At 61.5% G+C, this 23,118-nt stretch overlaps 1 protein-coding gene across 2 annotated transcripts in view; it reads right to left on the minus strand.

Annotated features, from left to right (window-relative positions):
• CACNA2D2 (calcium voltage-gated channel auxiliary subunit alpha2delta 2) overlaps nt 1–23,118 on the minus strand; it is a 263,927-nt gene that overhangs the window by 15,491 nt on the left and 225,318 nt on the right. For both annotated transcript variants that reach the window (XM_068907175.1, XM_068907174.1), the window contains exons 5-16: nt 21,681–21,725; nt 12,489–12,627; nt 8,452–8,583; nt 8,309–8,366; nt 5,951–6,001; nt 5,579–5,678; nt 3,671–3,829; nt 2,942–3,049; nt 2,408–2,486; nt 2,247–2,296; nt 294–383; nt 129–197 (exon numbers count right to left, since the gene is read on the minus strand). In XM_068907175.1, the coding sequence (XP_068763276.1) occupies nt 129–197; nt 294–383; nt 2,247–2,296; nt 2,408–2,486; nt 2,942–3,049; nt 3,671–3,829; nt 5,579–5,678; nt 5,951–6,001; nt 8,309–8,366; nt 8,452–8,583; nt 12,489–12,627; nt 21,681–21,725 (1,080 nt within the window). The remainder of the gene's footprint in view (nt 1–128; nt 198–293; nt 384–2,246; nt 2,297–2,407; nt 2,487–2,941; nt 3,050–3,670; nt 3,830–5,578; nt 5,679–5,950; nt 6,002–8,308; nt 8,367–8,451; nt 8,584–12,488; nt 12,628–21,680; nt 21,726–23,118) is intronic.

Here is a 23,118-nt window from a genome sequence, read left to right on the forward strand (position 1 = left end):
CTGCTCGCCCCATCTGGGGCAGCTCTGGGCCGGAAGGCGGCTGCCCCCGTCCTCGGTGCACGCCGGTTCGCGGGGAGAGCCGAACCAGACCCCGAGGGTGGCGGGGAACCACTGCCGCCTCCTCCTACCTTCCTGTCGCTGCTGTCCTCCGTGAGGTTGAACACCGGCAGGGTGCCCGTCACCACGAGGCCCAGACCCTGTGCCGACACAGAGGGACGTCGCTCAGCCGCTTCCCGGCGCCGCGGCCCCTCCTTGCGCCCCCCGCGAAACGCGTCACGCCTGCGCATCCTTACCAGGGCGTCCTGATAGACGTTGGTCCACTGGACCTGCTTGGCTCGGTTCCCGGCCAGGACCATGGGTCTGCCCAGCACGTCCAGGTACTCCTGCGGAGACACGGGGCCGGGCAAAGGCGTGAGACGGGCGCCCCGCGGCACGGCCGGCACACGCCGCAGCCACCTGCGGCTCTAGAGCGGCTCCTTTCGGAGCATCCGAGGCGGCCGGGGTCCCCGCGGGGTGGGCGAGCAGCCTGCGACGCAGCCCTAGCACCCCAGGAGCCCTCCCGCATGCAACCGGGACTGGCTCCACGGTGGGGCGCGCCGGGGTGGGAAGCCACAGCCCAGATGAAGACTTCGTTAGCGCAGCCCCCCGCTGCACCTGTAATTAACTCCAGCGACCGGGGGCTCAGCCACCCCGTGCGCGATCCCGTGGCTAACGCCACTCAATAACCGCCGGTGAGACAGAGGCGTTAGGAGCGAGAGCCCCACGGCGCAGCCGGACGTGCCCACGCGCCCGACGGGGAGCGGGCGCGTGTGCGGCTCCCTGGGAGGAGCGTGGAGCGACCGGCTCCCGGCACGTTTCGGGATCCTGGATCACGGCGGGCCCCGTGAGTCATCCTCACACCCGCACGTTGGAGGCAGAAGGGATCCAGCAGCGCTTGCTGGTTAATAAATAAGTGACGACGATGATTATTAAGAATAAGTTGCTTGGAGCTGGTCCCCAGCTGCAGGCTGAATTAAGGGAGGGGGCGGCTGGCTTGACAGCTATCAAAACCGATGGGTAATTACTCCAACACGAAAGCAAAATGGGTCTGCCAGGATGAAAACAGGAGCTGCTCTCAAGCTGTTCCCTGCTGGGAAGGCACCACGCAGCCGGGAGGAGGAAACGCCAGGCCAGCAGGGACCTCGGTACCAGCGGGCTGGCTGGGGGCTGTGCACGGGGATCCCGTTGCCCGGGGTCACCCCGCCCGTGGCAGGGATATCGGGACAGCGAGGCCTTGGGCACCCCTTTTCCTTCGCTTTAGCAACTGCTCTGCTGGGTCGGTGCCAAGGGACCCCGGATGGACAAGGAGCTTCTCCCCTGGGAAGAAGGCCGACGAGCACCAGATGAGGCCCCTGGTGGAGGTGACCTCCGGCCGGCAGCAGCGGGCGAGCAGGCTCTTGATCGGTGGCTGGAACACCCGGAGCACGTGCCGGGTGCTCACAACACGGCAGGAGGCCTTGGCTTTGCTGGGGTTTTGGGCAGTCAGAGCTGGGTCAGGTCTCCGGCAAAGCCCAACCGTACCAAATATCCGGCTGGGGACGGAGCAGAAGGCACAGCCTGGCTTGCTGTGCGACCGCTACACTGTGCCCTACGCCACCGCCTTGCTCCTGCTGCAGCAGGTTACCCCCTGCTTTGTCCACAGGAAGGGCAGGATCAGGGCCCTGGCTCTTGCTCCGGGGTGACAGGGCAGCGAGAGGCCTCGGGGGCCCTGCAGTTGGACAACACGGCGGGGACCTTGCAAGGACAAGTAAGGCTAACCCGCGCATCCCCTCCTCCCGGCGCCTCCTCTTCGACGCCCAACGCAGCCACTCTTGGGCGATCGGTCACACTCCCGCATCAAAACCATCGGGCAGAAAGAGAAGAGGTGACCCAGCGGGTGGAAAACACCCGCCTCTGGCGCCACAGCCCTGCCCTGCACCCTGTTCTCTGATGATTAAAGCCGAGATGTTTCATAATTAAGCCGCTCAAAAGATGAGAGGTCCATGGGGAGCTGCCGAAGACGAATTACTTGTTTCAATAGCGCGAGGTCTGGCTGAGGGGCGCTCGTCACTGCTCCTCGGCTCAGCGGGGACCCTGCTTTGCACCCCGATGGCTGCACAGTCCCTGGGGCTAGCAGCAGGCTGCAGGGACAGCAGCCCATGCCCGCTGGGCCGAGGGGCTGCTGGGCAATTTGGGACTTTGCGGGGGGCTGGGGCACCCTGCCTTACCTGCGTGTTGATGCGGATGGCGCCAATGGAGGGGATCTCAAAGTAGTAACCTGGGAAAAGAAAGAAATGGGGCTGCAGAGATGGGTGACGCCAGCACCCATGCGCCGGAGCCCCGAGCCGGCACCTGAGAGGCTCCTCTTGCCTCGCTGGCACCTCCTCACCTTTATTGGCACAGGCCATCCACTGCAGAGGGGTCACGTCATAGTTGTGCTGCCCGATGGAGAAGGTGAACACGCGCACCTGCGGAGAGACGGAGAGGGGTCCCGCTCGGCGCCTACTCTGCCAGGCTGGCCACCGTGCTCTCTGAAGCTCCCATCCGGCTCCCGATTCCCCGCACGGGTCTCCAGAGCCCGGGGAGCTGCTGGAGACCCTCCTGTCCCTGAGCTCGCCCGTGAGCCCTCAGCTCTCCATTAGCACGGCCCACCGGGCTGTCGCAGCCCCGTGCCCTGGCACAGGCTCTCTGCCCGTGGCTGGTCCTGGTCCTGCTGCTGGGCGCCGAGGTGCCGGCGAGCAACCCTGGGTTTGTCCATGCTCGGCCTGGGGGGCTCCCGGTGCTGCACCTCCAGCTGCGACCCCCCTTTAAATTGCACCTTCCCAGCTGCTGCCCCGGCCACGGAGGAGACCTCTTATATGACCCTGTTTCCAGGTGTAGCCCCCTAGGATTGCAGTCAGCGGGGCCGTGCTGGGGTGCTCACCGTTTTGTTGGGCCAGTTGTACTTCTCGAAGACGTCCTGCACTCGGTCCTCCCCGCCGTCCGTGAACATCATGATCATCTTGTTGCAGTTGGCACGCGTGATGTTGGACTGCAAGGCAGGGAGATGGCGGCTGAGGCCCGGCTTGGTCCGCCCCAGCTGGGGTGACCGGCAGCCCGCGCCGGTTGCTCGTCCGCCCGCCTCTCTGCATGGGTGTTGGGGTGAGCGCGTGGGACGGCCCAGGCGGCAGGGCGGTGGGCTGGCTGCGATGGAGCTGTTTTCCTGGGCTGAAGGTGGTCCAGGTGGACGGGGAGAAGGAAGGGCGCTGTCTGGTTGGAAATTACGTTGTGGCTATTACTGCTCAGCAGTTAATAGGGTCATTCATCTTTATTTTGCCTGGCGGCCCGTTGCATCGAGCGCCCTCCGACCGGCCTTGCTAACTTTTACCACCGCAAAAGGCGGCAGCGGCTCCAGCAAAACCTCGGCTACAGCACGCAGCAAGGGAGGGAAATGGCGGCAGACGTCCCTGGCAGACGTTTCTGCCCCAGCACTACCCCGCGGAGTCACTGCCCAGCAAATGCCATGGCTGGATGCCAGGAGGAGGAAACAGAGCCCTCTCTGTGCAGGGACGCCAGGTTTGGAGCGACCTGGCGCTCCCAGCACCCATGGGTGCCCTTCCGCCCTGCCTGCCGGTCTGGCCACCCCCCTTCCCTGCCCCGGGCCCTGGCTCACGTTCTGCAGCTGGTCAAAGGCGTACTCAAAGCCAGCCTTGTAATCGGTCGTGCCCTTGGCCACCATCCCCTGCACGTCCTCCTTGAAGACCTTCTTGTTACGGATGTTTGCTTGCACCAGGTGTTTGAAGCATGACACCGGCTTCGCCTTCTCGTTGAACTAGGAGGCAAGAGGGAGGAGAGGGGACCTGAGACGGGGGCCGTGCCACCGCTGCGCAGGGGCCTCGGGGAGCCCGGCGATGCAAGGACCCCGGGAGGGGGTCTGTGGCACGGCTGGCTCCAGGCTGGTTCCTGGGGTGCTGAGGCTGCGGTTCCCAGGGATCTTCACTGCAGCTGCCTTTGCTCGGCACTTCGGAAGAGCAGGTCACTCCATTTCGGAGACCAGATAGGGATCCGGGCTGCCGGCTTGGACATTTCTAGCCAGTCTAACATGGATACATCCAGCAGCGTCCTGCTGCCGCGCTGTACTGTGCATGTGGCTAACCAGGAACGGTCCCGTCCCGCCGCAAAAAACCACGTCCTCCTGCCTCCGCCCTGATCCATGTGATGGAAAATGAGCAGGGAATTAAGGGATGATAGATCAAATCCTATAATCAACCTCCTTGAATGTGTCCTAAGTACCTGGCCTCTTGCCTTGTTTATCAGGTTTGCTCAACCCGCAGTGCTTTCATTTGCTGGGATGCTGCAAGGGGAGTATTTAGGTGCAGAATTTAGGCAGAGGGGGAAAAGAAAAAAAAACCCATCAAGGTTATAAACTAAGATGACCAGAGCATTTTCCATTTTTAAAGAAAAGGTGTGGGAAGAACAGCTTCTAGAAATGAATGAGGGCTTGCGACGCCCGCCCTGCTATCCCACCACGGACAAGGACTGACTTTGCAAAGTGCCTGGACATGGACGGCTAGAAGGTGCTACGCAAAAAAAGCCAATAACCTTAATTTTCATTATCGTTATTACAAGCCGTGACTGATGCCTGAGAGCAGGGCAAGGGAAGTGGCGGGAGGACCTGCACCCTGGGGGACGGCGGTGCGCGCAGGTGCTGCCGTCTGCTCCTGCCTTTGTTTGCGGGAAACGGAGAGCATTCGTTATGGGGAGCAGCGATCCAGCAAATGCAGCTGGGCTAGACGGGCTAATTAGCGCTGGCGGGTTCGTGGCCGGACAGCGGCAAGCGAGCGCAGCGCTGGCTGCCTCTGCTGGGTGCTGTGTGATGTCCCTGGTTGGTGACATCGCCACAGCGGGTGTCACGTCACCGGCTGGCGGCGCATATGTGAGATCATCGCTGGAGCCATCGGGGAGCTTTGTCCCTACCACGCTGCTCCGGAGGGGACGGGGACCCTGTGCCCTGTCCCGCTGCCACCCCTGGGTGCCCTGAGCCAGGGGAACAAGGTGGCGGGTGCCACCTCACAGCCGGAAGACCCGGTCCCCGTCCCAGTGCCACATCCAAGAACCTGGAGCGCGTCCCGACCCAGCTGCCAGCACATGCTGCACCTCTACGGAGGGCTCCGAGGAGGAGGAGGACCTCGGTTGAGCTTCCTCTGCGGGCCCCGCCACGTCCCGTCACCTTTTCCCCGGGGCAGGTCCCGCTGCTCTCTGGGCGACGCAGGACGGCGGCCGGGCACGACGGCTCTGCCTGTCGCCAGCGTTCGCGTATCCTTGAGTCGGTCTCGAGCCCGACGTTCCCAGGCCGCTTCTCGGCCGCGTGAAGGCCCAGGAGCAGCCCCGCTATCACGGCGCTTTTCATTCGCCGCCGCGTGAAAACGTGGCCGAGCCCTGAGCGTCCCTGTTCTTGCTCGCGTGCCGGTTTGCATTGAACGACGGAAAAACTCACGCGCCCCCAGCGCCGCTGGTGGAGCACCCCTGCAGGCGCACAGCTGCCCAGGGCGTTGCTACGGCCCCGCGCGGTCCTACTCACCGAGGCCACGTTGACGTAGTCATCGTCCGAAAGGGTGTCCAGCATCTCGTAGACCGAGGTCTTCATCAGCTTGAGGGTGAGGCCGCTCACGCTGCCACTCCTGCGAGGGCAAAGTGGTGGTGGTGGGGTCTGAGGCTCGCCAGGTCTCGGGAGAGGAAAGGGCAAGGTGCTCCACCGCCCTGGGGGGATGTGGGCCCACGGACGGCAGGAGGCACCCAAGGAGCACGTCCAACCCCTCTCCTGCCCCCCGGAAGGTTCAGCATCCTGCCTGGTGGGGAGACGAGCGTTGCCCACCCCCCGGCTTCGCCCAGGGACCACCGTGGGGACAAGAGCTGGCTAAGGCGGCGCCCGCTGTGCCCCGGATATACTCACACGTCCACGATGATGACCATGTCCTTGGGGGAGGAGGCCCCTTGGATGTACCTGCAGGAGGGAGGAGGGGGGAGCCGAGCCGTGGGCGGTCGGCGGCGCCCTGGCCACGCAGAAGGCCCTGCCGCGGTCACGGGCGCCGGGTCCCGACGGCCACCTCGCGCCCGGCCCCGCCGCGAGGAGCGGGCAAGAGGGGCCATGCCGATGGGGCTGGGGAGCCGAGGCGCAAACACCGAAGGGGCGGTCGAATCGCGAGCAACCTGCCGTTCAACACCCTCTCAGCCTAACGGGCTCTAAATGCTAAACCCTTCCATCATCGCAGGCCCTTTTCCGCGCCGCGATTATGCTGACACACGCGTACATATTAAGATGCTATTTACCCCCCGGTAGCTTCAAAGGCCAGGCCTGATTAGGTTATTTTTAGCCATCGGTGGGGAGAAAAAAAAATAAAAAAACCTACTCATAATAGGCAAATCCTCCCTCTGAAAGCGAGGAGGACGACCTTCCTCTCCCTCGCACGAGCGGCGGGGCAGCCGCGTGCCTGGAGAGCTGCGCGGGGGCTGGCCGGCGCGCAGGGCCACCCGCTCGCCCGTGCCGAGGGAGAGGCCGGTTGGGGAGAGGCGGCCGCCGACGGCACCCAGCTCGCGGGCCCGCTCCCTGCGGCGGAGAGGAGCCGAACTAAGATGCTGCTCTTAATGGATGGTGGCAGCGCATTTATCTCCCGGTGCCCTGCTCAGATTAATACTCAGGGCTCCGCACGGAAAGGCTTTATTTAACAGCGCCATTTATCAAGGGGAGGGAGGGGAAAAAAAAAAGCGAGAAGAGCAGGCGAGCAGCCGTGGGCGAGCCGGCCCCGCACGCTCTGCCCTTCCCCAGGGAAGAGGCCGGCGGCAGGATTTCGACCCGGCGCTGGCCGGCACCTAGAGACCCGCTCGCCCGGCTGCGGCGCAACGCGGCTTACGCGCTGCCAGGGCTGTCGTGGGGCCGGGCTGGCGCCGGCGAATGGGGCTTGCGGGAGGGCAGCCGGGCTAGCAGAGCTCGGCTGCCGCGTCCGAGCCAGCGGCTCGCTTACCCTGCCGCTCTCCCCTACCAACCCGTGCGGGTGCCGCCCTTGAGAGCAATTAATAATTACTACGGAGCAATCAAAGGCAATTAACCGTAACGGCAGGACCATTCATTTTGCTGCGGGGGCGCGTGCCGGGGGGAGGGTGACGGGGGTCCCCCGCTAGCCCGGCGCCCCGGCCGCTGGAGAGCGCTGCCGCCGCCGACCCCGGGCGAGGGGTCTCTCCCTGTTCCTCTGGCACCCAGCGGGAGCCCGCTGCCGGCACGGGTCGAGCCACGCAGGGGTCGCGGGCGGCAGCATGCGCCCCAGCTGGAGCTCTCCCCGGGGGGCAGCCGCGGCGGCACCCTGCTGCCTGCGCCCACCCGGGCTCCCCGCCAGCCCCCAGCCCCGCGCGAGCACCGCCGCAATTAGCAGCGCCCGGCGAGCACGTCTACCTGGGCTAACGGTAGGCGATTCAATCACGCTTAACTCGGTGCGCAGCTAAATTGCTGCTCGCAGCTATCACTTAAACGCAGCCTGTCATTGTCTTTGTATTTATCTCTCTGTCCTTCTGGCTCTGGTTTTCAAGAGCCGTTTGTTTTTCAGTTTCAATGGGCTGCTACGGGAAAGCTGGCAACGAACAAGTGCGGCATTTGCCATTGCAGCTGCGGCGGGGGGGACGGGGACGGGACGTGTTGTGGGTGGGGGGAGATCGCTACCTGGTTTATCGGTATCTAAGGATTGATCTGTCTATCTCCCTCCGGCTTTCCAGCGCCAGGAAGAGGGGAGGGGAGCGGGAGATGAAAGCTGCAGCTTGGCTGCCCCTGCCTGGGTTATTGCATCCATTTTCCAACGCCAACGACGTGTGAAATGAAAATTGGACAGAGCTGGCTGCTCCCAGACCTGGAATTTCGGGGCGCCTACGAAGAGCGAGGGACGCGAGGAGAGGGGGAAGAGAGACGGCCAGCCCGGAAGAGAGGAGACGGGAAGATGGGGCGCAGCAGCGGGCGCTGGAGCACCTCTGCGGCTGAGCGCCGGGGGACCTGGCAGAGCAGGTCCCCTCCTGCGTGGTGGCATCCCACGGCCGCAGCCGGGGCTGCTGCCAGCCCAGCGCGAAGCTGGAGCCCAAGGTCCCCCCAGCAGAGCCGACCCCCCGCCAGCTCCGTTCCCCTGCCAGGTTTCTCCATCCTAAAGCCGCAGATGGGTCCTCCCTACCCGCCCCAGCCACCCGTCGCCAGCCGCCGGCCACGTTTCCCTCTCCGACCCGTCCTGCCGCGCTCGACGGCGCCCGAACCCCCGGCTACGAGCAAGCCACTCACCAGGGCCTTCTGCGGACATCGTAGAGGTCGATCTTGTTGGGTGCTCGCCACGGGGTGGCTGCAGGCGGAAGGGGAGGCAGTGAGCGAGGCGGCCGGGGGAGCAGCGACCACGCCGGGCGCCCGGCACCCCGCGTCTCGCGCACCTGGGTAGTAGCGGGTGACGCCGGTGGCGCTGCCGAAGACCTGCCAGAGCAGGGAGGGGTCTTCCTTCCGGTTCTCGATGAAAACGTCCTCGAGGGCTTGGGTCCAGTTGAGCTCGTTGAGGATGACGGTGGCTGCAAGAGGGAGCCGACGGGTGGGTGGGCGCCAGGCTGGGAGCTCGCTAGCCTCCGCCAGCCAGGCCCCGGGCACGCGCTTGCCACCAGCTACCAGCTGGGAAAGAAATTGGTGGGATGGCGGTCGGAGCATCCCCGGGCAGGCGGCACCGCCAGCAAGGGGAAGCAGCCCGCGGTTTCTCTCTGCGCTCGGGACGCCAAGCGGGACCTCGCGGCGCCGTCCTCGTCATTACGGAGCCCTTGGTGGCCCCCCAATGCCGAGGCCGACCCTACCCCCGGCGGGCGGTCGGTGTCCCCGAGCACCGACCACGCTCAGCCACCGCGTGAGCCCCCGCGCTGCTCCCTCCCGGCCCTGGGTGACACCAGGCAGCGCCCAGGACCTCGTTCTACCTCTTTGACAGGGAAAACGGCGCGTGCGGCACGTGGAAAACCAGCCGGCGACCGAAGAGCGCGGTTAGCTCTCTCAGAGCTTCCTCCCAGGCCGGTCGCTCCTCCGAGCACCGCCACCATCCGACCAACCCTCCGCCGCAGCCCGCGAGGTCCCGCCGCCTCCCCAGCCCTCTCCTGCGGCGGCCCTTCGCCGCGCCTCCTCGCTAATCCCCGGGGCCGCGACGCTCCCGCCTGCAGCGTGCGACCGTCCCTTCTCGCCGAAGCCTGCGCTGAAAGACACCTCTCGTTCCTGGGCGCTATACGTTGAAGAAGTTTTTTTTTTTTTTTTTGCCCCGTTCTCAGACAGATGCGCCTTCAAACAACAATTTACTACGTCAGCAGCCCCGAAGCCATTTCTCAGAGCAGCGCACATACGGAGCGATGCTATCTGTACGCTCACTATGATTTCTGGTTTGCCTCTGCCAAAGGATGTATATATATATTTTTATATATATATATGTATATCTATCTTTTTTTTTGCAGCACAGAGGCCACGAGGCGGCTGGCAGGCTCCCCGGGGCACAGCTGCCATGTAGTCCGTGCCCCCAGAGACGTCCCTCTGATGGGACAGAGGCTCTGCGGCCACCGGCGGCTCCTCGGACCCCTTCCGTGGCGCAGGCGCAGCCACGCCGGGCCTCGGGCACGAGCACAGCCCCACCGCGCCAAGGCAGCCCCTGCCCCCTCCTTGCACAGGAACGCAGCCCCTATACCCTCCCTGTGCACAAATGCAGCCCCTATACTCTCACTGTGGATGACCACAGCCCCTATATGCTTCCTGTGCACGAATGCAGCCCCTATCCCCTTACTGTGCATGCACACGGCTCTATACCCTCCCCGGGCATGAGTGCAGCCCCTATACCCTTCCTGGCCACGCACACGGCTCCATCCCCTCCTTGCGCATGAATGCTCCCCTATACCCTCCCTGGGCAGGCACATGGCTCCCTGTGCATGAATGCAGCCCCTATACCCTCCCTGTGCACAAATGCAGCCCCTATACTCTCGCTGTGCATGAACACAGCCCCTATACTCCTCCTGTGCACGAATGCAGCCCCTATACCCTCCCTGGGCAGGCACATGGCTCTATACCCGCCCTGTGCATGAATGCTCCCCTATCCCCTCCCTGTGCACAAATGCAGCCCCTATACCCTCCGTGGGCTTGCACACAGCTCTATCCCCTCCCTGTGCACAAATGCAGCCCCTATACCCTCGCTGTGCATGCACACAGCTCTATACCCTCCGTGGGCATGAATGCAGCCCCCTATCCACGCCCAGCCCATGAACACAGTGCCTATACCCTCCCTGCCCGTGACCCAGGCCCCTATAACTCCTGCGGTACAAACACCCTGCCCAGTCCCAGGCCTGTGAACGCAGCCCTGTGCCTTCCCGGTGCGCGCAGCCCGTTGCCCCAAACGCCAAGCCCACGGTGGGGACGGCGCTCGTCCTTCGGCTTGAGGCCAGGCCTGCGAACAGCCACGCGCCGGGCGCTCGGTCTCCTGGAGGGCTCCCCTGCACCGGCCCCGCGGCGGGCGGCTGCAGCCCCCGTCCCCATCCCCGTCCCGGTAAGCCCAGTCCCACCCCACCAGCGAGCGCTGGCAGATTTAATTAAAAGCGGCACAGCAAATAAAACACATGTAGGATGCAATTTGCCTGCGCAGCGAGGGCTGACGGCGGAGGGCGTCTCCGCGGCGTGTTAATGAGTGTGCCAGGCAGCGATAGCGCCTCTCCAGCGCCCCGGCGGGCCGGGTCGGGGTGGGGGGGGGCTCAGCGCGGCCGCGGCACGCTCCCCGCCAAGCTGCCAAGGGGCTTCGGGGCCGGCCCCGTCCCTTCGCAGCCGCCGCTCCTCCGAAGGGGGCTGCGAGTCCCTGGAGCAAGTTCAGCTCCGACGTGCTTCCGTTGCGCCGCCGAGCGCGGTGACGGATGCCGCTCCGGCACGGCATCGGCGGCTGCGTCGTCTGAAGAGCGGGAGGGGAGGGTGAGAAATAATGACTATTTCATCCCGCGCAGCCCACCCTGCTCTGCCTCTCTCCCCTCGCTCCGGCGATTCGCTTCATTAGCTGCTCGGCCCGTGCTAGCCGGGTAATAAAACTAATTGCCATTTCTAATCCGCCGAGGCCGACGCGCTGCAGCCGTTCCACCGGCGCGGCTCTGAGGCCGCGCGTCCCACTAACGACGGCTCCGCGTATTGCTCCGGGACGGAAAACGCCGTTAAAGAAAGGAGCAAGCGCTGCGCTGCCATCGCCGCTGCAACGCTGCCCGGGAGCCCGCGGCCAGCGCGGCCCAGAGGGACCCCCGGGCCGAGCGGCAAGGGGTGTCGAGAAGCGCTCCCAGCAGGTGTCGAAGGCCGCCGGGCCAGCAGCAGGCTCTGGCCCCGCACGCCGGATGCGGCCCGCGGATGCCGGCGGACGAGTGCCCAGCCCGGGGCGGTTAGCGGCTCGCTGCGATCGGCGCGCAGCAGCCGCTAGAGGGAAACGCAGACCGACCGTCGCCTCGCGGCGCCCGGCCAGGCAGGGGACGGTGCCGACAGCCGCGTGCCATGTCCTCGACCCCAATGCGGCCCGCGGCCAACGCTCCCACGACATAACCGCGTGCGCGTGCCCGCCAGCCAGCAAAGCGCCTTCTCCTGCCGGGTTGAACCCGCTGCCTGCCGTCATTGCGTTGGGTGCCCTCAGCTCTGGCATATGAAAACCAGGTGAGCAACCAGCCCTGCTCTGCTGGCGTCCCGCTGCTCGGGGCGGCTCAGCTCCCTTTCACCAGCTGGGCCCCGTCCCCGTTCCCCATGCGGAGCTGCTCGGTCCCTCTGATCATCTGCGACTCCGGCTTTGAACCTCTTCTAGCTTTGCTGAGCTCCTTCTGCAGAGAGCATCCCGAGTGCATGGGGGTCCCAAAGCGGACGTTTATATGCTGCCGCAGTTATCATTTCTCCTCCGTCCTCCATCCCTTTCCTAATAACTCCTAACGCTCCCATTCCCTTTGGGACCCCAGCTGAGCCCGGGATTACCTGCGACGGCTGCATCTCTGCCCCCGAGCAGTGCCCGCTTGCCCGGCTGCCAGGCAGAGCAGGGCAGAGCGTGCCTGAGATCCAAAAGCAGAGCAGATCTAAAAGTGCCTGATGGCTTCCCAGCCACCCCACCGGTCCCTGCGGGCGCTGGCGCCTCGTGTAGCACGTCCCCAGGCTGTTGGGTCTTTGCCATCGGGTGCCTTGCCAGGGCTGATCTGCCCCGCTGGAGGCCCCGGCAGGCGGCTGCCCAGCACCCGCGCCGCTGCAGCTTTGCAGAAGACCCATCTTCTCCTGCAGGTCCCCAGGGACACGGGGTCCCCGTCTGAGACACGCGGCCGCTCTTGCCTCTTCTCCGTGCTGCACGGGGACAGGACGCCCGCCCAGGCAGGAACCAACCAGCCGCGGCACCCGGACCCCCGTGGCGAACGCGCGCCCAGCGCTGGGGAGCCCAGCGGCCCGGCCGAGGAGGGGCACTCACAGCCTTTGTAGATGTCCGTGGGGATCTGCACGGCGGCGTACGAATAGTTAACCTTGGTCTTGAAGTTGGCATCGTCTGTGAACTCGAGCTTCAAGGAGTTCGACTTCTCTCTCTCGATCTCCTCCCCGTCGGGATCGTCCTGGGAAGGGAGCAGAGCGCGCGCCGTTAGCCCGGGACGCCCGCGGCATCACCAGCACGGCGCTCTCGCAGCCAGCCTGGGGCCCGTGGGTGCGCGCCAGGTCTGACGGTGCAGACCGTGCGGCTCCCCAGCCCCGGCCAGGCCCCCGAAGCCCGTCAGCGCGGGGACCCAGCAAGGCCATTGGCAGCACCTCCTGGCACGGGCCGGCGCTGGAAGGAGGCGCTCCTGCAAGCGTCCTCCCGGCGCTCAGCCCCACTGGGGGTCCGGGCAGCCCCCAGGCCCGCCAGCCTCCCCAGCGTGCTGGGGCCGAGCTGCGAGCGCTGGGACCCGGCGGCGCAGGCGGAGGGGTGCAGGGAGCCGGCGTGCACGAGGGCGAGCTGCCGCTTCGCTGTGTTTTGGTGGCGCGGCAGGTATTAAATCAGACAAAAAAACAAAAACCAAAAAACCCTAAACCAAAACAAAAACAACCAAAAAAAAGCCTCGAAAATCAATTAGCAGCGAAAGGCAGCTATCAAAGAACAAATTAAAACGGAGCGCAGCTTAGCGCTCTGTCAATAAGCAATGCAAACAATATTTAATTACGGCCGAGGGATGGCAAATTCCCCGCTGCCGGCGCTGGAACGCGCTCCCTCTCTTGCACGCTCCGCTTCCCTCTCCCTGCCGGCCTCGCATTGCCGGATGCCGGCAAATGGGCAGGGGTGGCTGCTGCCCCCATCCCGCTCCTTGCCGAGCCCAGGCTTGCTCCCAAATGCTGGGGGAAGGCAAGGGAAAGACCCAACGACCGGAGCTCGCTGGCCTGGAGAAGGAGTGAATCCTCCTGGAGAAGCAGCTCAGGAGCAGCTCTGTCCTGACCGCTGCTGGCAGCGCCCTCAGCATGGTCTCACGTTCACTCTCGATACGGCTTTCCAGAAGACTGAGCCAGTCCCGAGCCCGCTGCTCCACCGCCCACCGCCCTCGCCCAGCGCCAGCGGGGCCTGGGGAGCTGCTTCACCTCCCTGGCGCTTTCCAGGGGCCCGTACCCAGCGTTTGCTTAGCTCCGCACTGATTTTTGCAGTAAGCCAGAGACTGATTTGCTGGGGTCTGGGACGAGGAGGTGGACTGACAGCTTTTGCAGCACAGATTAGCAGGGTGAGAACAGTAGACATTTAACAGGGCCTTCTCCTCTCCACAGATGCCCAAGTGTTAGAGTGGGGTATAAATTACTCAGAAACTACCCTGCAAAGAAGATATGGCTGCATAAAACCAACCAGGCCTTTGTAAATAATCATGCCTGGCTTGCTTGGTGCCTTTGATATCCAAATCCTACCAGCTCTCTCATCCACCACAGAGTCTTCTTGGAAAAAAAAAAAAGGCAGAGAAAAGATCTGCATTTCTAGTGGGAAAAGCCAGACAAGGGGGAAAACGATGTGTTTGGTAAATAAACAATAAAACTCATTTAATACCCACTCCATCCTCCTCCCTCCCAAAGACAGAACCACTTTCCCTTCGCACGCGACTTTGCTTTTGCAAGTTGTCGCCCCCCTGCCCTTCACGTGGGCACCGGAGAAGACGGCGAGAGACGCGCTCTTCCCTGGCGACATGCTTGGGGCAGCCACCACCGAGGCAGTTAACAGAATCACAGAATCACAGAATGGCCGAGGTTGGCAGGAACCTCTGGAGATCGTCTAGTCCAACCTCCCTGCTCAAGCAGGGGCCTCTGGAGCATATTGCCCAGGACCACATCCAGACGGGTTGTGAATATCTCCAGCGAAGGAGACTCCACTACCTCTCTGGGCAACCTGTTCCAATGCTCTGTCACCCTCACAGTCAAGAAGTTTTTCCTCAGCTTCAGATGGAACTTCCTGGGTTTCAGTTTCTGCCCATTGCCTCTGGTCCTGTTGCTGGGCACCACAGAGAAGAGACTGGCCTCATCCTCTTGACACCCCCCCTTCAGAGACTTGTACACACTGATGAGATCGCCTCTCAGTCTGCTCTTCTCCAGGCTCAACAGGCCCAGCTCTCGCAGCCTTTCTTCAGAGGAGAGATGCTCCGCTCCCCTCATCCTCTTTGTAGCCCTCCAGGAGTGCCCTGTCTCTCTTGTAGTGGGGAGCCCAGAAGTGGACACAGTACTGCAGGTGAGGGGCTCCTCATCAGGGTTGAGGAGAGGGGCAGGATCACCTCCCTCTGCCTCGTGCACCCCAGGATCCCATTGGCCTTCTTGGCCACAAGGGCACACTGCTGCCTCATGCTTCACTTGCTGTCCACCAGCACTCCCAGGTCCTTCTCGGCAGAGCTGCTTTCCAGCAGGTCAACCCCCAGCCTGGACTGGTGCTTGGGGTGAAGTCCTCCTGCCTTCGTGCGTGCAGCAACGCTGTTGCTTGCAGCTCCGAAGAACATCAGGATCGACGCGTGACATTTGGTTTTTAATTCTGGCAGACGGGAACATGCGGTGGAGCAGATCCGAATACTGGAACTCCAGCTGGGAGCAGCCATGCACCAGGCAAGCGGAGAGCGCAAGGTACAGCTCGAGCTCCCCTGAGCTATGTCGCCAAGACTGAAATCCAGCCGACGCTCTCCGATTTCGCTAGTGTAAATCCCTGCATGCATGTAGGCCCCCTTAGACGGGTGCAAAATGCGGCAGCCTCCGCTTTGCGTTCGGTCCCCCTGTGACAACCCTCCGCGTGCTCCGTGGCCCAGCTCTGGCGCAGCCCACAGGGCGCTCAGGGATCGCGGCTGCCACGGGGCTCGTGTGCGGTCTTGGCCTGGTGCCCCGCTCGTCCGCCTCCGCCACTGCCTCCTCCCCCTGCGAAAACCCAACGCTCGTTATTTCCCCCACATTGTCATGTTTATTCACTCCTTCGCCGACGCTGGAACTCCTGTATATAATTACCGATCCTCTGTTTATCATTACTCCGTTATATCATCTGCTTCTGAGTGGCTAATTTGTATTCTCCAAGGTTCGGTGCTGTCTGGCTGCTTTCATTCATGTAGCTGTAAAGAGGCATATGTATAGATCTTGGAGACAAATATACCGCTATCTATACCTAGGACACTTCATGCATCACTGACACCTATACCGCAAACAGATCCACAGAAACAGCTGATGCTATCCAAGCTCCATTTATCCTCTGCATAAATCTCCTGACCTCCCCCGAGTTACCCCTGTTTAAGCCAGGGCCAAATTTGGCCCATGGAAACGGGATGTTTCCACTCAGACGAAGCCCTCCAAAGATGTCGCGGGGCCGGACAGGGAGGAGAGCACCTTGGGGCCAGGGGCTGCACAAGCAGCGAGGATGAGCACCGTCGCTGCCTATGATTCAGCCCAGTGATGGGACCAGAGAGAGCTCTTACCCCGAAGCCAGAAGGGGCTGGGGGCACGGCACCCCAAAACAGCCCTCCTTTGCCCTTGACTTGCCGGGCTGGGTGCTTTCAGCTGGCTCCAAGCTACCCTGGGTGCAAATGCCCCCTGCAAGGGGCAGCCTCGCTGGGCTGCCTGCTTTTCCAGATGGTCCCGGCTCAACACAGACCAGGCATTCGAGGCTCTGCCTCCTGGGGCACCTTTTGGCTGTTCAATCCTGTAATCCTGCTCCGAGCAGGGTGTGGAGAGTGTCACACTAAGCAGAGAGATGGCACAAAAAGGGGGAGATTTTACATGAATGGTTGACCGCTGTCTCACGGCAAGCTCGACTGGGCTAAGAGCAGCCACAGCGGTGAGGCCAGAGGAATACGTCCTGCATTAAATTTGTACCAGAGCAAATACAGGAGAAAATTATTCGAAATCTTCTTGATTTACATCAGTTTAAGTGCAAGAGCATCTCATTAGGTCCCTAGCCAGATTGTGCAGCTTTTCTCATCGCTAAACGTCAAAGGTACTTCAAAATATGTATTTTACGTTTTGCATGTCACAACACACACATCTGAATATATTATTTGGGATATACATATCCATTAGAAAGCTATTATGGGGTAATATTTTAATATTATAGGTATTTATTGCATCCACAAGAAGCTGTCGTGAGCTGAGCACTTTTGCCACCTTCGGTATTTTAACAGCTGTGCTGCCAGTCGCCACAATTTTTTGCAAGGCTCCTGAAATCTGCCACCTTCTTAGAGTCACCAGGAGCAGCGCGCAGGTGCTCCTGGAGCCGGGAGCGGGGCGGATCCGCTCGCGAGGTCCTGCAGCCGCCCGGAGCCGGGGTGCACCGGCGCCTCTCAACCGGCGCCAGCCGCTGCCGCAGAGCCTGCAAGTTCTCACGTTTTCGGCGCCGTTGATTGCGGTGCCCCCCGCGTGGCCCGGTGGCCGCCGCGCCGGCTGGGAACGTGACCTCATGCACCACCGCGCCGCCACTCGGAGAGACGCCAACACCCCGCTCCATCTCCATGGGAACTAGTCATCAGAGCTAATGACGACTGTTTAAATGTCAGCACCGATGACAAACGCGCTGCTGCCTGGCTCGCCAGGATCTCCGGGACGGAGGGTGGCGTTTCGTGGCTAGGAGCAAGTTTGGGAGCCGCAGCCTTCTCCCTAGTTTGTCTTCAAGATCCCCCTGGCGCCGGCGGGGAGCCTCCAAACGGCGGCAACGTGACGGGATCGGCGTGCCCTCCGTTTAGCACGCGCCCGGGCTAAACCGCCAGCCCGCGACCCCTGCCAAAAACGCGCCGCACCAAGATATCGAAGCATCCTTTTAAATTTCCCGGGGGCGGTGACCCTCCGCTAAAGCCTGGAAAAGCCACCGCGACATGAATAGCTACACGTTGTGATTACTACCAACAACGAATATAAATCGCAGGCACGTCTCAAGCCATCCGCAAGCCTTAGAGCTCTCCGCGAAGGTGGGGAGGTTTCGTGATTGTCCTTGGCGGGGAGGGGAAAACCAGTCCCCGAGCACCGCAGTCACCCGGCCAAGGTCACGCCAGGAGCTGGCGACAATAAGAGCTGCAACAGCGGGCGCTCAGCTCCCCGGGGCTCCGCTCCAGGCTCTGCCGCAGCCTAGCAGAGCCCCCGACACGCTTCCAGCCCCGGGGGGCTGCGCACGGGCACAGCGCCCGCGGGCAGCGCAGGCGCCGCTGGAGCCGGAGCTCCAGCACAAGCATTTTGCTGCAGTTGTTGCGGGAAAGGGTCGCATTTTTAGCGAGAAAGGGCCAATTTCGAGACGTGACAAGTTTCCCCCCGCGAAAGCCCCTGTGCCAGGCGGAGCCAGCTGCGGCTAGTGCTGGCGCTGAAGGGTTTGGGCAGTACCCAGACAAAGCCCTTTGGCTCCTCGGACTCCAAACCTTTGGAGGAGTTAAAGAAGACACTGAAATCCATTTCTTTGGTCCGGATTTGGGAAGGATCGTTTTCCTTCCTTCACCCAGCGAGCTCCACGGCACGCGGCTGAGAAGCTCGAGGCCTGTGCAAAAGGTCCTTTTTTCTCAAATTTCTCAGCCTTGCCTGAAATGCAGCAATTTAATGCCGGGGAGAAGGATGGTGTGTTCTCCAGCCACGTTCCTGCTTTTATAGCGGTGCAGGTTATAAATAACAATCAGACTCTCCTGCTAGCTGGCTCCCCTATTCCCCCCCCCCCTCTTTTTTTAATCTTTGCCAAAGGTACTGTTTAGAGATCTTTCTAGACCATTTATTTTTAAATTACCAGCCAAAGGAGAGAAGAACGGAGGAAAAAAAAAAAAAAAGAGAAAGAAAAAAGGAAAAAGAAAGTTCTCGGGCTGATAGCTTATCGGAAGGAAATCCAAATGTCACATTAGTTGAGAAAGTTGGAAGATTAAATTTTCCAACACCCTTCATCTGCTGCTGACATTTAGGGGCTTTTTTTCCCTCCTCCCTCTGCTCTCTGCATCTAACCGCGCGAGCAGCAAGCCGGCAGAGCCCGCTGCCCCGATGGGCGGCACCGCCGGGGCGCGAGCCGGCCCAGCACCGTCCTTCGCTACACGGCGCCACTGACTCAAAGCCTTGCTTTTCGCCGAGTTTTTCCCCAATAATCCTTTCCGGCGCGGGGTTTGACTCGCTTATGTCCCGCAGAACCACTTTTCCGCCCGATTTACCTGCTTCCCTTGGAATATTCCCGCTCTCCCGGGGACGGCACTGATCGGACGCTGGCCGCGCTTGGCTCGGGCACGGCATCTGGCGGCTCCGGCTCCTCCGCGCCCTGGACAAATCTGGGCTTCTCATGCTCCAGGCTAGCGCCCCGCGCTGCGGCACCCTCGTTTGCAAGGTCACCTCTACGCTTAGGTCAAGCACAATTTTCCATCCCCCCCCCACCAGATTATCTCCTTGGCTTTTGCAGTCCTCTATTTACCAGCAAGCGGCACTTTCCCCTATGAGAAGTGCAGCAAACGTCGTGAGCTGTCGGGAGGAGGACAAAAACGAAACGCTTGGACTTGCCCTAACTGCTTTTCTGTGCCTTTTGTACATCTGAAACCGCCGAACTCACCCGGAGCGCGTGGGTATTTTCAGTTTCAGTGAAAAAATGACTTGGAAACATTAGCACAACCCTAACACAGAGCTGTCTTCCTCCGCAGAACAGCACATCCCAGAGGAGTTTGGCCTCACCTAGGACTTCGACACCGTCCCCTGCCATAAATGGACCAATGAAGGCCAAAACTCACTGCATTTTTGTGTCGTTCGCCCTGCGATACCCAGCCGAGAACACTGATTTCGCACGCTTCTCCAAGGATAAACCTCAAGTCCCTTGCTAGTGGGAAGAGCTGAAAACTCGACTTTTGTAAACATTTTGAGTGCCTTGGGGGTCTCCAAGGAAAATGTTCTGATGCCCCATTTGTTAAAAAAAAACCCCAACAACTATAAAATTAAAAATAAGTTTGGGAAGATAATGGAGCTGAAGTGCAAGCAAAATGAATAGGAAACTCATTCCTTTCTCCTCACAGTTAAAATCTGGTACAAGGCTTGTGAATAAGTCACAGTTACACTGAATAGGCATTGTCTATCAGCCCTAACTTCATTTCAGCTATATCCTGCTCAATTTAAATATAAAAATTGGAGCTAAATAAAGAAAAGACGGCAAGGTTGCTATTTAGTTCAATTCAAATGTTCTGGTATCATCTTCCTCCCTTTTTATTTCATCATCACCATCTTCTCTATCTGTTATTTTTGCCGGAATTAAATTAGCTGGGATTTCATTGGGAAGCGGCAACGGCATTCACAGCGAACGCCCTCCCTCCTGAAACCCCCAAACGCTTGCAAGAGGACGCAGGCAATTTTGCTAGATTTTTTTTCCCTCCCCGTCCCCAAAGGAAGAAGTGAAGAGGAATGAAGTCAGCGCAGCCGATAACAGCCAGGCAGGGCTTTTCCCCCTGGCACGGCTCCTGCGGCATGCCGGTGGGTGCGACCTCCGGCCCAAGACCGAGCTCCTGGCCCTGTTTGCTGCAAACACGTCTTCAGCCAAAGCCCGTCCTTCTCCGAAGGCACCAAGGTGTCAAGCCCGTCACAAGAAACGCAGGAATATTCTTCCTAAGTCTCAGCTCGAGGCTGGCTTATGCCCTGAAGGTCTGGAAGCCGCATATTTTCTAATCCTATCTAATGCAACCGTGGATGTTCCCGTTGCTTATAGAAACAGCTAATCCTACCGCTAACAGCCAGCGGTTGCCAGCTTTTCACGGGGGTGCAACGTGTCGCGTTCTCAGGTCGCTGTCGCCCGACGCGAGCCGGGCGTTGGGCGCGGGGAGCGCCGGACACGGGGACCTCCGGCACCAGCTCCTCCATCCCCCTGCCCTGAGGCAGCATCAGCAAAAGCCCAGGCCGGCCCGACAGATGTGTGCCAAACCTGCCCTTCAGCCCCGCAGCGATGCCAGCGTTGCGCCCGCCTTGACCGCCGGCCGGGGCATCCTCCGCATCTATCCAAAATGCACCGTAATGCATTTTAAGCCCATTAGTCCCGTCCTCTCCAGAGTGGACGTGGAGAACAGGTTGCTCTAAGCCTCCCTTTGGCAGCCCTTCCTCGGCCGAGCGCAGGCAAGGAAACCGAGGGAGAGCCCGCGGGGCGACGAGCAACTCCATGTTCAGGGCAGGGCTGAGGACCCATGGCGGGAGGAGAGACCCAGAGCTGAAGAGGTCCTCACTAAGCGGTTGCTGACCCGTCACTCAACGATGCTGCAACTTGACAGGGTGATCTGTAATTAAGGGCTGTAACATGCTGCTGATGCAAAGGCACCAGACTAGGGACACACCAGCAAAACATGCTGGTCAGGATGCATCCCATGCTTTGCGTGACAAGAGAGGTCTTGTAACGGGAAGCACGGCATGGCCTAAAACGCGTCCTGTGCCAAGGCCTCCCTGCTTCCGTGGGCCAGGTGGCCTCCTACTGTCCTGAAGTATGATGACCTAAACATGATGTGCCCTGATATAACCACGGATGACGTAACAGGACATAACCCCGACTTAATGTCGCCCTGAAACATTAGCTCTGCCTCGTGCCTCCCAAGGGCACCGCTGAGCACCCTGCTCCCCAGCAGCCCCGACGGGAGAGGATAATCGAGCCACTGATGCGTATTTATGGGGCAGCTCTCCTCCTGAAGGATCTCAAGGTACTTCACAAACGTAGCACCCAGGCAACCTGGCACCTGGGTGAAGTAGGGCAGCCGCTAATGCCTGTGAAGTGCCGGGAGCCAACGAAGCAGTATCTGAGTGCCATCATCTCGGCGAGGATCCAGCAAATGCCAGACCCCTCGGGAGCCCTGGGAGAGCTGAGCTGTCTGGTTTGTATTTAAAGCGCTGATTGCCAGAAATCACAGGACGGCTGCGCTGGGAGGGGGGCAGAGAATTAGACTCAGGCTCTAATTAAAGGGTTGCTCTTCATCTGCATTTCAGATGCTGGCTTTAATTTTAGAAACTTTTGCAGGCAGCAGAGCGACTTGGCCGCCTTGCAGGGCCAGCATGGTGCGCCGGGTTGGATGCCACCGCAGCATGGCCCAGAAGGGCCGGCCGGCCGCCCGTGCAACCGGCTCGTCACGCCAGCTTGGCCGGGGCTCTAACGACCTCCCCCGGGGCAGCCTCGGAGAGGGGCTCAGCCCATGACGGGGGGTGCGGCTGCGCCCACGGCAGAGCGAGGGCCGGTACTCACATATTCGGTGTCTGCCTTGGAGTCGTAGTACTCGATGTCTTCCTCCTGCAGAGCAAAGGGAGAGCAGAGTTAATGCGGGGACCCCAACGCTGCCCTCGGCCACCCCTTCCCCGTCCCCCTCCGCACCTCCGTCCCGCTGCCCCGCACCGCTGCGGAGTTAAACCTACCCATCCCCGAGCCGTCCCGGGGGCCGCCGGGTGGCTCGGGTCCCCCGCGCCGAGACGGCGCGCGCCCGCCGCGAGCTACGGGAGCCAGGCGAAAGGCGGGCAGCCGGCGGCGGGCGCCGCGACGCTTGCCGGCGGGAAGGGGCGCGAGAGCGAGGCAGCGAGCGCTCCCCTTCCCAGGCGGCGGAAACAAGGGGCTCGAGAACACGGCTCCCTCGCGTCCGCCGAGAAACGCACCCCCCCTTAACTTGGGGCACTGAGCAACTATTTAGGCAGAAAGTTGTGCTCCGCTGCCTCTTCCCGGCGCGTTAGGACACGAGGCGGCGGATAAAATCCGTAGGGAGGCGGGCAGCGCAGAGAGCGGTAACGCTGTCAAAACAGAATTTTATATTCCGTCAAAAGGGGGAATTAAAGGGCACGGGGAGCCTCTTCCGCACGCCGGGATGCGAGCGAAGGCGCAACGGCACGACGCTAACCCCGCTCCGGCGTTACCCTCTCGACAGAAATCTGCTCCGCTGCAGCGATTTCCCGTTCCTCCTCCGGGCTGCTGGCAGCATTCGCCAGCTTAAGGAGATGGGGGCGAATTACCGGGGCACCGAGTACGGAGGACGCGCTGATCTCTGCGGCTGAGCCGCTCAGAGCGGGCTGGGAGCCCTCGGGGCTCCTGGGGGCAAATCCCCCGGCGCTGGCATCACCCGCCGCACGGGAAGCCCTTCCTACCCGGGGGCTCCTCCAGCTTAGCCGTTCCCGGTTGGCTGCCAGTGGGCGTCCGGGATTGCAACCGGCCGTGCTGGGAGGGAGCCGACGCGCGGGCTGGCGGCGGGGGGCTTGGCCGTCCCGCCGGGACGGCGCGGGGGGCGCGAATGGCAGTTTCAGCATCTCCCCCTGCAGAGGGGCTACGTCTTCCCGCAGCCTCCGCCACCCTAATTACAGTGATAAGGAAGCGCTGAGAGGGGGGAGGCGGGGAAAAAAAAAATATCGACGCAGCATCTTCCAATTTCTGCTATTAAAAAGCCTAGTCATTAAGGGAATGTACTTATTAATTATCTGTGATTTGTTGTGAAATGCTGAGGGGCTTACAACAACGAGAAAAGGGGAAAAAAATAAAATTAATTTGTGTTCAGTTCCCCGCCCGGTCGCCTCCCTGCGCCCCTCCTGGCCCCGCGCACGCCTCTGCCCCCTTGCCAGCACTGCCGTTTCCCCAGGTTCGGGGCCATCTGCACTTCATAATTACAGGAACCCCCGGGAGACCCGTAACACAAACGAGCTAATTT

The sequence above is a fragment of the Struthio camelus genome, chromosome 14, assembly GCF_040807025.1.
Source record: "Struthio camelus isolate bStrCam1 chromosome 14, bStrCam1.hap1, whole genome shotgun sequence".
In the NCBI taxonomy this organism is placed as follows: domain Eukaryota; kingdom Metazoa; phylum Chordata; class Aves; order Struthioniformes; family Struthionidae; genus Struthio; species Struthio camelus.